The sequence below is a fragment of the Anomaloglossus baeobatrachus genome, chromosome 2 (genome assembly GCF_048569485.1).
Source record: "Anomaloglossus baeobatrachus isolate aAnoBae1 chromosome 2, aAnoBae1.hap1, whole genome shotgun sequence".
Taxonomy (NCBI): domain Eukaryota; kingdom Metazoa; phylum Chordata; class Amphibia; order Anura; family Aromobatidae; genus Anomaloglossus; species Anomaloglossus baeobatrachus.
The window spans coordinates 55,348,818-55,362,138 of record NC_134354.1 but is presented as its reverse complement, the minus strand read 5'-3'; the positions used below and the strand labels follow the sequence as shown (position 1 = coordinate 55,362,138).

Genomic DNA, 13,321 nt, shown 5'->3' with positions numbered 1-13,321 from the left:
AAGCCCGATTTAGTCAGTGCATACATTACTATATAGGTAAATGCAGCTAAACAATGCGCCAATAGAAAGACGCGTTTACCATATTAACTTGGGATCCATGTGGCACAAGAAAAGGTAGACAAGATAGCAGAGATCCTCACGTAGAGCAGCTGAACCTGTCTTGTGGACCCCAAGAGTCAGGAATGAACTGTTATCTATCTCATGCTCTCAGACCTAGACACACTCCAAAAGGACACACCACTCACATTTTCTACTGTGCCATTTTTATCTAATTTTTTTTTTTGCATGTTTGGTATTTTTTTTTTAATTGTAGCCACATTTGTTTCTCTAAGTCACATTCTGTCCATGTCTCCACACCTCCATCTCTCTTCTACACCCTTTAAAGCAGGGGTGCAGAACATTTCTTGGTGCAAGGGCCATATTGTCATGCTGAACCAATCCCAAGGGACCCCCAAAAATATAAAGATATTTAAATAAATAAATCACCAGAACCAAATTTTGAGAAGTTCTGAGATTCAGGAGGATTTGGAGAGTTTCTACTCAGTTTCTGCTCCAAAAACTCAGTGTGAACATATTTCATTGAGTTTTTAGAATAGAAACTCAGCAAAGCCTCCTCGTAATATCAAAAATCCTAGTATTGAGTGTTAACATAGCCATGTAGCATATAATCTGACCAGCTATAGATTTCTATATGTGTGCAAAATCAGAAACACAATTGGTACATGAATGCAGCACCAGAACCATAATCACTACATGAATACTGTACCAATACATCACTAGAACAATCATCAGTACAAAATTACAACACCAAGTTTAGTACAGCTATCAGTTACAATGTTAGGTCAGTCCCGTGTACACGTGTAATAGATGAACATGCAACTCCCAGTATGTCATTAATAATGGTAAAGATATACTGAGGTGATTGTTACCAGCCATCATCAGACAGCGGACCAAACAAAAACCACAGTACTGATCCAATCAGTATTATAAATAAAAATGTAAATCTTTGTACCTTTTAGGGGATATCTTCTCTAATTGAAGTCGTTCCCATCTCTTTTGTTTTCATGTAGTAGTCTCCATGTAGTAGATATCATGATGAATTTGGACATCCACAGCTTGTCTCTGCAGACTTCCCTCTTCTGCAGACTTCCCTCTTCTCCAGCCTTCTGCAGAATATTCCCCCATATCGCACCATTATATCCCCACTTCCCACACTGCCCCCATATATATGTCCACTCAGCCCCTCTCAATAATATACCCACAAACTGCCCCTCTCTATAACATCCCCAAAAACTGCCCCTCTCCATAATATCCCCCACACTGCCCCTCTCCATAATGTTCCCCACACTGCCACTCTCATTAATATCCCCCACACACTGCCCTTTACCATAATATCCCCCACATTGCTCATCTCGATATTGCCCCCCACACTGCCTCTCTAAACAATATGCCTTCAGCCTACCCCTCATTGTTCCTATTCATATTGTCCTCCATACTGCTACTCCTTCTTTCCATATTATCTCTTACACTGCTTCTGCTCTCTCAAATTTCTATATAATGTATCCAATAATAATCTGTATATTGAATCTTTGGCTCTTACAAAGAATGCTTACTGTCCCCTGGTATGTCTACCACATCATCTCCACCTCAGCCATAAAACCAGCAGTGTGATGAGGTCAGCCAAATGATGACTTCATCACGCTGCTGAATTTCAGGACAAGGAGCTGACGAGTGCTGCTTGGTCCTGTCCCGGCGCTAAAATGTCCAAATATATTTGCTTCTAAAAGATACTTATACAACCGAGTACAGAAAGGAGAGAACCATAGTCTACCGATTCTCTGCAGGCCACAAGAAACCTTTTGTCAGGCCTGTGGGTCATATGTTCTGCAGGCTTGTTCTAACAGATAGAAACTTTTCAGAAGCTTTGCCTTATTGGAGGCTTCAGTGGCGACCATGAAACTCATCCAGGAATTAGGGACATCTCTTTTTTCCAGGAACCACCCAAATGTTCTGTCCGAGTTGCCAAGTTTATCGTAGATACACCCTAAACTCGTCCCATTCTTATTTGCTGGTAGTAAACCAAAATTCGGTGCCAAGAATGCAACTAGCCAGCCACCCCTGCTTTATAGCTATTCTTTAATAATGTTTCATCAGTTACTACAACGATCTATATCCTTCTACGGACCCATTCACTCTACAGTAATCAATCAAGGAGATTGGTTCCATCATTTTTTATTACCTGGCGTCCATATTTATATTTTCCCATTTAGTTAACTCGCAGCCATACTTCAAAGGGATGAACTCGTATATTAAGAAAGTTTCCAAAGTGATGATGCATGGTTTGTTTTCACGGCGGATTTTGTGAAAGACGGGTCTATTTAATTTGATCACATGCTTGCTTGGAAGCTTATGAAGCATGAACATTTTATTTGGTGTCCCTCTTGAATCAATTATCTACATCTCTGAAAATTTTACCACGGAGATTCAGAGCCAAACTGCAAAGTCCTAACACCGTCGCGAATGCCGGCCTAATCCCTGGACGATAATTGCAAGAAATTCTAATTAAAAGTCTGGCGGATTCTGTGAACCACTCTGATTGTACAAGGGCTGAAATAACGTCCCCAGCATTAGCCAGCAGTGTACCCTCATAGTTTAGGGTCATTGAGTACGATATTTGCCGTGGCCTGGGGCTATGTTTCCGGCTACTGAACTAACACAAATTGCTCTATTAGAGCATGGACAGCAGACACATGTTCTAGCATGTGAATTCGAGAACATGAAAAGAGCCAAGGAAAACCTCAGTTTACCCAATAATTCTATGATATATCACATTTTTTAATCTGTTCTCTTCTCACTGTAGCTACAGGTATGCAGCACTATCTATACCTACCTCAATTACTTAGAGACAGGGGAGCAGTACTAAATGTGCCTTCATTAGCTACAGGTAGTGACATTAGGCAGTACTATCCATATAATTTATAAAGAGACAGAGAAGCAGCACTACCTGTTCCTACATCATTTGCATGGGTACAGGGAGGAAGTACTAGCTACATGTTCATTATTTACAGCTCTTACCAGGTGGGCAGTACTATCTATATTATTTACTTAGAGACAGAGAGGCAGTAATATCTCTTCCTACATCATTTACATAAAGACATTAAGGCAATATTATGTGTTCATACATCATTTACATAGAGACAGCAATGCAATACTATCTGTTCCTACATCATTTACACACAGTAAAGCAATACAATCTGTACCTACATTTACATAGCGATAGTAAGTTAATACTTTGTGTTCATACATCATTTACATAGAGACAATAAGGCAATACTATCCGTTCTTAAATCATTTACATAGAGACAGAAGGCAATACTATCTGTTCCTAAATCATTTACATAGACAGTAAGGCAATACTATCTGTTCCTACATCATTTACATAAAGAGAGAGAGGCAATACTATCTCTTCCTACATCAATTAAATAGAGACAGTAAGGCAATACTACCTGTTCTTACATTATTTACATAGAGACAGTAAGGCAATACTATCTGTTCTTACATTATTTACATAGAGACAGTAAGGCAATATTATCTGTTCATACATCATATACATAGAAACCAGGAGACAGTACCATCTCCACTTTTATTATTTTCACATTGTGACTGGTATCAGTACTATCTATACTAATTTTCTATCTGCTACTACATAATTTACATAAAATAAGGAAGAAAGTACTATCTGTTCCTACATCATTTATATAGAGATAAGACATTGTTATCTAGGCCTACAGAATTCTCATGGAGACAGGGAGGAAGGGATATCTGCACATTTTACCACTATTTGTTAGCGGAAAAGGGACGATAAATTCCTGCACTCCTGGTAATGCCCCTATCTCTTTAAGCTCCAGAGAAGCCAAATTCGTAGGGATTGTGCCTCAAAATCCTGAAGAGTACTAGCAAATTCAGAATAGTATACAAGTATATCTGTGTTGTTCATAATTTACATAGAGAAAGGGAGGGAGTACTATATGTTCCTACATCATGTACATAGAGACGGGGCGGCAGTACTATCTGTGCCTTTATGAATTTCAGGCAATTGCAGACAGTACCATATGTATCTTTATCATTTAGAATCAGAGACAAGGATCCAGTAAAATTTGTGGCAACATTGCTTACAGGAAAGGTCAAGTCTTGTTGTGTGTGGTTATTTTATTTACTTGGAGAGACTGGGATTATGTACTAAATCTTCCTACTTTATGTACAGGGAGAAGCAAGGAAACTGTACTTTCTGTGGCTGCATCATTTGCAGAAAGAGACAAAATGCAGCACTATCTGTGCCAACATCAGTTACAGGGAGGCAGTACTTTCTATACCATTTACATAAATATAAAGTACTATCTGTGCCTACATTATTTAGCTCTTACACCTTTGGTGATTACTATAGTATTATATATAATACTTCAAATGTTTTTGGGAGAGGATAGAGGACAACGTCAAACAATTAGATGACCAAAATGTGTCTGCCTCGGGCAGATGAACGATGCATGTTATGTCCGTAATAAGGGCAAGTGTGAGTTGTACAATGGCAAATACGAGGGAAGGGACATGTTGTGGGGAAAGGAATGTCTCGAATTGTGCGTCTGAGTGTTGTCCGTCCAGAATAGCAGCAGGTGCTGACAGCTTTACTGGCGTTCTTCTCTGACTCGAGATTCTTATATAGCCACTAACTTGCCCATGTAATGAGGCCTAGTATGAAAAGTTCTCATGGCCTTGACTTTTTTTTTTTTCTTCAAAAACACAGCCCGGTCATGGCTGCATTAAAGTCTTGTCATTCCCATCTTCATAGATGGCAATTGTCGGATCGAACTCGCTAAAACACTTTTGCAATTAACTGCTTATTAACGCTCGCAGTCGTTCTTGAGATATCCTCCTGAACATTGAAAGTGCAATTCCAAGAAGGAAACCTGGGATTATGGAAATCACCGGATGCACAGATATGTTAGTGATCTCCAAATGGCTAAAGAAATGGAATCAAAGTGTTCCTAACATCTGGATCTAGTTTCGAGTATGAACGCCATGCGCCGAAATCCCGGGACAAAACACAAATCTGGCACGTCATTGGTGGGCAAATAATTAAAGCGGTGGTTCACTACTCGGCAATAGTGGCCACATCCCTGTAAAACTGATAGGGATGGCTTTTTCTAAATATCTTCATCAGCCAATTCTGCCTCTGAGCGGCGCTATCGTGGTCCCCTCATCCCCATGAAGTGACCCCCGGGCTCCGTGACCACTGGGATCCGGTCATGTCACGTCAACTTCCAGTTGGCCTGACTTCTCCGAGGCGGCCCCAGTCTTCCTGAGTACATAGGTAAGGATGGTTGACCTCGGGGAGATCAGCATCCAACACCACGGAGACACTATCACATGTTTCTCAACGCAGTGACACTAGAACAAGGCCCCCTGGGAAAATATGCAAAACAAGAATGCCGCGGAGACACCATCACATGTTTCTCAACGCTGGCAGGAAACTAGCCAGGTCTTTCACCGGGAAGGAACAACCACGGGAAGAGCAGTCTCCAGTCAAGGAGACCACCTATGCCAAACATGGTATCCATCCACAGACAGCTGTTATGGGGTATTTGCCCCTCATCAGTGTGGAGTAGGAAACTGGCTAGTGGGAGGAATTCCTAGTAGAAGACTACATAGGTAAGGATGGTTGACCTTGTCTTGTCTTGTTTTCCAGTCTTCCTGAGTGACTGGGCTGTGGGTTGAGTTTCACCGCTCCTCACAGCCCAGCATCGCTCCTGCTTGTGGAGCTCTGCATTGAAGGAGAGAGTACGCAAGATGCTGCACTGTGACGCTGGGCTGTGACGAGCGGTGAAACGCTGCCCACAGCCCGGTCACTCAGGAAGACTGTGGCCTACCTCGGTGATGTCAAATCAACTGAAAGTTGACCTGACATCACCGGATCCCAGAGGTCACGGAGCTTCGGGGTTACTTCATGGGGATGAGTGGTCCGCAGTAGCGCCACTCACAGGCAGAATTGGCTGATCATAGAGATGTAGTCACTACTGTAGAATAGTGAACCACCCCTTTAAGATCAACTTCTTGCAATTGCTGAAGTGCATTCAGCATGGAAAAACATTCCTCGGACAACTAATAAGAACCTCATGTGTTATGAGGCCTTGTCAGTGGTCGCCTGACAGCTCTAAAATGGCTACCACGGACAGGCTTCGGGCAAGCCACTCTGCTTACCAGATTCCAGGGGCTTCCCTGGCCTTCACCCTTATGTGGATCTGGTCTTATATAGGGACCTCTGGGTTGGGGCCATGGAGCAAGCTGTTGTACGGTGCTGCAAGCTGGCAAGAGTGGTTACAGTAGGTATCCAGGTCAGAAGCAAGAAGGCAGTAAAAGTGCAAAATAAGAACATGCCCAAATTAGTCAGTAAAACAAGCTGGGGGTAAAACAGGAAATAAAGTTACTAAACTGGAGCTGAAGAGCCAGGACTAAACCAAAGGAGCACAAGACTATATCTGGCAGTTTCCAGAGTAAGTTGGAAGCTTAAGTTGGATGTGGTGCTCTCCAATTGGCTGTAGTAGGGAGCTCACACCTCCAGCTGGACAGCACACGCCTCTACTGTCAGACTGGATGGCACTGCATGTCCCAGCCACCCTAATCTCAGTGCAGGACAGAGCCTGCGCTGTCCAGAGCTTCTGGTTCTTCTATTACCAGCACCGCTCGGAGAATGAATATGGCAGCGCCTGGTGACAGAAGCAGACGACGCAGGAGCAGGTCCTGGTGGAGATGTGAAAATGTGATTACTGTTGCCATCTCAATGTTGAGGTGTATAATTACGCTTTTGTGTACAGCTTGTTGTGTAGAAGAGCAACCAACCGTAACGGCGCGCTCCAGTGATCCAGGCCATGTTCAGAACAGTGCTTACAAGCACAATACAAAAGAGCTTGTAAGCTATATGGATGTTCTAGCTGTCTAGCAGTGGGGGTCAGCCGCCAAGGCAATAAGTTGTAAACAAAAGAAAAATAGTAATATCTGAAGAGCAGCTGGAAATTTTAATAAGCAGTAAATTGCAAAAGTGCTTACGGTATATTCATAACCACTATGTCACAATACCCATTCACAAAGATGGGAATAACCCTTTCAAAGAGATATTAGTGTTTAAGTATTGTCATGCCTCAAATTTGATCCTGCAGCCTCCTGTACTGGGGTCCATTTACCTTTCCACTGAGCCACAGTCAGGTTCTGAACACTTTGTCTGCTCCTTCACTGTCACAGATGTATCACGGTTGATAGACAACCCTGTGGTGCCCGGCTGCAGAAGGTCGCTGCGTTTGGCCGCACAAACTGATTTTTGATGATCCATCCTTTCCTCTATAGTGTGTATGGAGTTTTGTGTGTCTCCTCTGTCAGGGTTTACGCTTTCCCCTTTAGGACTCTGCGGACATCTTTTACATTCAGCTGCTAATCATCATCTCTCACCCTCTGTGTGTTTTTATACCTGCACTTCCCCTTGGTAAGTTGCTGGTGATAGAGTTAAGTTTCTATACGGTCCTGATTGCAAATGATTATCTGGAGACACGTTGTGTGTTGCTTTTCCTCTCCCTAAGTCTTCTTGGAGATAAGTTGTTTGCTTGTTTTCCCGGTGTGTTGTTTAGGACTTAATGGGGTAGACTAGCGCTCATCCCACCTGTTCATTAGCTAGGGCCCAGTTTAGGTTCAGACAGGGCCAGGTATCCTGCTCGGCGCATAGGTTCTGCACCTATCTAGAGCGTCAGGTGAACCAGGGGCCAGCAAAAGGATTTATCAAGGGTCACCATCTCCCCCTTCCCTAGACACAGGGTTTCCCTCTCCTCCCTTTTCGCCGTTCGCTCGGTATTTCCCCATACCTAGTGTGACAATCATCCGGCGGGTATAACTATTTAAAGCCTCCCCGGGTTTCCATTTCCGGCTGGTGATATTTCTGAAGTGGATCCTGCTTGGAAGTACAGCTTGTGTATTTTGTGATTTATCCTGGCAGATTATAACTTTTTGCTTTACCTTCTTTTACTCTTCACCTTCCCCCGCATTCTTTAGGAGGTACATGGAACCCTCGATGGCCGCTTAGGCAGTGAAGGTCCAAGTGGTCATCAGAGTCATCTAGTTGGGCTGTTTCAGTCTGTGCAGGGGCCTTTAGGGACTGCGCACCTGGGACCTCTGGTCTGTATGACAACCGGGCGGGTCAGGTGTCGTAGTTTTAAGTAAGACCCTATTTTTCGTTATTTACCATGCGTGCACTTAAGTGCACATAACAAATACAGTATGTCTTGTGATTTTTAGCAAATTCATAATTCGCTAACTTGAGAAGCCTAGAATCCTCTGGAGCTGCAACTCCCCCAATCGTGGCACAGGTCCACCATTGTACGGATAATTGGATAACAATTATGTTGCTTCTTATTATGTAGTGAGTAACTCATCAGCCATTGTCTTATATTTTACAGTTTGGGAAGTGTCCGCTGTGATCGTGGAGTCTGAGAACTACGATGTAAAGGAACTGGAATTTGGAGGTAATGAGAAATGATTCTGAATTATGTCACATCTGCAACGATATCGATTAATGCTTGCGTCATTGTCAGTGGCTCCTGATCACTTTAGGTATTGTGTGCTGTGGATTTACTTCTAAAACTTAGAAAACATTTAGTAAAGACTTCGGGAAAACAGATAACCATATCTGTTGTCTTATGACAGTCATGGTTATAATTGGCAGAATTATAAATGCAGCTCTTAAGTTACCATACTGAACGTTCACAGCCGGTGTAGAGGCAGCGAGCGGGATTAGTGAACCAACTGGACCATAGGGTGACCCGGGCTTACCCCTTAGTGGGAGGGGCTTAACTAATCGCCCACCGTGAGGCGGACGCAGGGGTGGGATTCAGCCGCTTCTGTCCGGTTCGGGCGAACCGGTTGTTAAAATAGCAGCTGGTTCCCCGAACCGGCAAGAAACAGCTCTGGCGATCCGGTTCCCTGTTTTGATCTGTGTTAGTGTCTTTAAGACACTAGTACAAATGAATCCCCGTACCTCCGCACCGCACTTCCGGGTACAGTGGAGCCTGTTTGCTCCCTGACCTGGCGTGCAGTGACGCGCTGACGCTGCAGAGGTCACAGCATTGTGAGGAGGTAGCGCCTCCTACTGCCATCTGTCAGTGTGCAGAGTGCTGTGGAGGACAGGAGACACAGGAGAGGCCGCCGGTGCTTGGAGCAGGTAAGCGCTCAGTGAGGTGAAGATGCAGGGAGAGGGGAAGCATAAGATGGCAACTATATGGGTAGAGGAGGCTGCATCGATGGGAGCTATATGGGGAGAGGAGGCTGCATAAAGATGGGAGCTATATGGGGAGAGGAGGCCACATAAGATGGGAGCTATATGGGGAGAGGAGGCCACATAGATGGGAGCTATAGGGGAGAGGAGGCCACATAGATGGGAGCTATATAGGGAGAGGAGGTCACATAGATGGGAGCTATAGGGGAGAGGAGGCCACATAGATGGGAGCTATATAGGGAGAGGCGGTCACATAGATTGGAGCTATATGGGGAGAGGAGGCCGCATAGATAAGAGCTATATGGGGAGAGGAGGCCACATAAGATGGGAGCTATATGGGGAGAGGCCACATAGATGGGAGCTATATGGGAAAAGGAGCACATGGGATAAGATCTGCTGGGAAAAAAGCCATAATGGGATGGGATCTGTAGGGGAAAAGAGGCCATAATGGGATGGGATCTGCAGGGGAAAGGGGCCATTATGGGATGGGATCTGCAGGGGAAAGAGGCCATAATGGGATGGGATCTGCAGGGGAAAGGGGCCATTATGGGATGGGATCTGCAGGGGAAAGAGGCCATAATGGGATGGGATCTGCAGGGGAAAGGGGCCATTATGGGATGGGATATGCAGGGGGGGGGGGACCACATGGGATGAGATATGTATGGGGAAAGTCGTCCAATCCAATTTTAGCAGGGCTCCTTTAGTAATAATTTTTAAAAATTGTAAAACAAAAAACATTTAATACAATATGACTGACAGTGACTGTAACAACTGGTGCTGGACAGGAGAGTGAAGGTATAGGAGGGGAAAGAGATTTTACTTTAAATTACTTGTATTTTTTGGTTGAGGAAAGTGCATGTAAATGGGTGTGGCTAACAAAATGGGTGTGGTTACTGAATGGTTGTGGTTTTCAACTGGGCGGGGTTTACAGAGAACCTGTTGTTAAAAATTTGAATCCCACCCCTGGGCGGACGCCAAGTACCACTCCCAGGTCAGTGACCGGGACTGTGGCAGCTGACCCCCATTGCAGGTGATGGACACAGGAATAGACGGGTACAGGCGGGGTGACTGAGGCAGGCTGGACAGGCTGGTATGGACAAGAATGGTGGGCATGGCAGTGATAGACAGGTATGGGAAGGCAGACTCCGGTATAGGTAGTGGACACAAGTGTATGGGACACTGACTAGGAGCGTTGCGCAGGCACCTCCCCTAAAGGGAGGGTGTCTTAAATGCATACATCCTCTCAGCTATAGGCTGAGAGGTATTTCCTGGAGATGGCACTCTAGCCCTTTAAGAGGAGGCCCGGTATGTGCACGCACGTCTTAGGTGTACTCCTGGGAACCCTGTGCAGCATATACAGGGCCCGGGAGGAAAAGGAGACAGGAGAGGACATGGGAGGCTGCATGTCAGCCGGGGAGAGCGGACCCGGCTGGGGCAGTAAGTAAGTCGGCGACCCTGCAGGGATGCCAGCGCTACCCATATCTGGTTCATTAGCAGATAGATGAGGCAAAATATTTTGGAAAGTTAATTATTTTTTATGTGTAGTATATTAGGTCTGAGATCCCCTGATTGCTGGAAGGGACAGAAGCGTTTGAGTATCATCTCTACTGTCCTCGGGGTAGCTAAAAAAAGGGCAATGCATTTAGCAGCATTGGAGCCACAGGGGTGTGTGCTATAAAAGGCTTATCTACATGTGTTTATGTGAAAAACAGCATTGACCATAAAGTGTTCAGGAAAATTTATTAAGCTCCATAAATCAGCCACTGGTGATCAATACCAGCTCTATTTCCTAAGTGCTTCGTAGTTATTGCTACAGTGCGGACAAAGAATATCTCCTGCCAAGGAACATTATCATAACTGGAAAAAGAAACGCCAGATACTAGACGTCTTTAAATTACTGCACCCTATTAATATGGCTCCTATATGAGAGCATAGCTAGGGAGACATTAACAATACTAGATAACCAGCGCTATGGAAGGTCCGGGCGGCCATATTTGTTATTGCGCCGATTTCTCCCAAATAACATAGAAATGGCAGAATAAACATGTAAAAACTCAACTCTTTAGTCTTGCAACTTCTTTTTTGACTAAAAACAAGTCACACGTTAAAGTATTCTTGACAGGATAATGCTGCGACCCAGGCCAGAAAGGGTTGCAGATTATGTGAGCTCTTCACAAAAATGGGCATTTGCGGACGCGTCTTCTGCATTTTGGGGTATTCCATAAAGGTCCATGGTGGGAAATAAATGTTCCACTTTGAGGGTTTAAGTGGTTGCTAATTCTGCCTCTAGGAACCTCCATCATGGAGAATGTGGTTGATCTGGTTCTTCTTGGAAACCTATTGCAATCGGTTGTTCCTCCTTGTTTTGATGGCATCAGACCTTCTCACATGGCTCAGTCTTTTAGGAGCCACTGTCACGCTAGGTACGGAGAAGTACCCAGCAAAAGGGAAGGGAAACCCTGTGTCTAGAGAAAGTGAAAATAGTGACCCCTGACCAAACCTACTGCTGGTCCCTGGGGTCCCTCATCACCCTAGATAGGTTCCACACCATTGCGTCGAGATGGATACCTGACCCTAGGTATTCCTGGTGCTGGGCTCTAAATAGGGAATGGGTGGGATGAGCTCTTCGTCAACCCCACTAAACACTACAGAAGACACACGGGGACACTCAGGAAAAATGCATGAACTACTTATCTACAGATGACACATGTAGAAGTTCAGCAAAGATTTCAGCAATGATACCACAGAGAAGTTCAAACCACCGGCTTGCATGACCTGAAAAATATCACCAGTCCCTTGAAGGAAGGGGTATTTAAGCACCAAGGTAATGCTGATGATCATCAGCTGGGTGGAAGGAGAGCTCCTGCAGGGTCCAACGCGGGAGAGATGAATCCAGTGAGAAAGCTACCTATACCAATGGGTCATTCCATGTCAAGTGGACCAGTGGTCCCCACTCGATCTTCTCCGATTTTGTTGAAAATTTATAAGGATGTACATGTATGTTTGAAAAGAGGTTCTGTACATTTTTAGGGCCAGATCTCAAATACATCGGGCACTGTTGACCTTTCACTGGAGGTTCCACCAAGCCTGCGGCTTCAGCTAAGAGGATTTTGCAAACTTTGGCACATAGCCATTAGCGTTCTATACTGGCTATGATGCTGAAATTTGGCATACTAGCTCTAAAAATTTACAGAACCTCTTTTCAAACATGCATGTACATCCTTATAAATTTTCAACAAAATCGGAGAAGGTCGAGTGGGGACGATTTTTAAAACTGGTCCACTTGATGTGGAATGACCCCAATGAATACTGACAGCAGGAACAATGGAAAGTCTGGGAGCATTCTGTGCAGCCAAATGCTATGACCTTCTATTGCCAGAAACCACATGACTGACTGTCACCCATGACACACCCGTGACAGCCATGGTCCTTATTGTTCGTCATACAGATGGTGCCGACAGACAAGCAGACTCTTTCAGCTCTGCTCCTCCATGCTGATATATTTACCTGTATCCATATGACGACGTAGATGCAAGCCAACGTAGAAGCAGTAACCATCCCCCTGAGGGCACTTCTGATTGTCAGTGATGGCCAGCCTACAGGAAGACATTACAGAATATATATTCTTTTTCCTGGTTGTGTCCATCCCTCAGGGTGGTGTGAGGTGGCCCCCTAGGTGGATGCCTACCTCCGCCTCCCCCCACTGCAAAGCCTTTTTGGCCCCCTCCGGCACCAAGGTCCATCTGTGACTATAACCTTTGAACCCAGACATTGCCTGATTACACCTCACACCTATTCACTCTGGTCCCTTAAAAAAAAAAAAAGCGAGCAGACCTGGTGTGCTTACCTAGGCGATCCCAGCAGCGAGATTGCTGGGTCACTGTCCTGGAGCGCAGACTTATTAATTCATATTTATACTTCAGGAAACCTTCAGCCTATTTCTGTTGTCTCCTTGCAGTCCAATTCCTCTCTGTCAGCAGTGATATAACAGCAAGGTCAGGCTGCCTTCTG

At 44.7% G+C, this 13,321-nt stretch overlaps 1 protein-coding gene across 1 annotated transcript in view; it reads left to right on the top strand.

Annotated features, from left to right (window-relative positions):
- Positions 1-13,321, top strand: part of JAM2 (junctional adhesion molecule 2) — a 174,358-nt gene that overhangs the window by 92,880 nt on the left and 68,157 nt on the right. Inside the window, exon 2 of the mRNA XM_075335063.1 lies at positions 8,496-8,561. Within this exon, the coding sequence (XP_075191178.1) occupies positions 8,496-8,561 (66 nt within the window). The remainder of the gene's footprint in view (positions 1-8,495; positions 8,562-13,321) is intronic.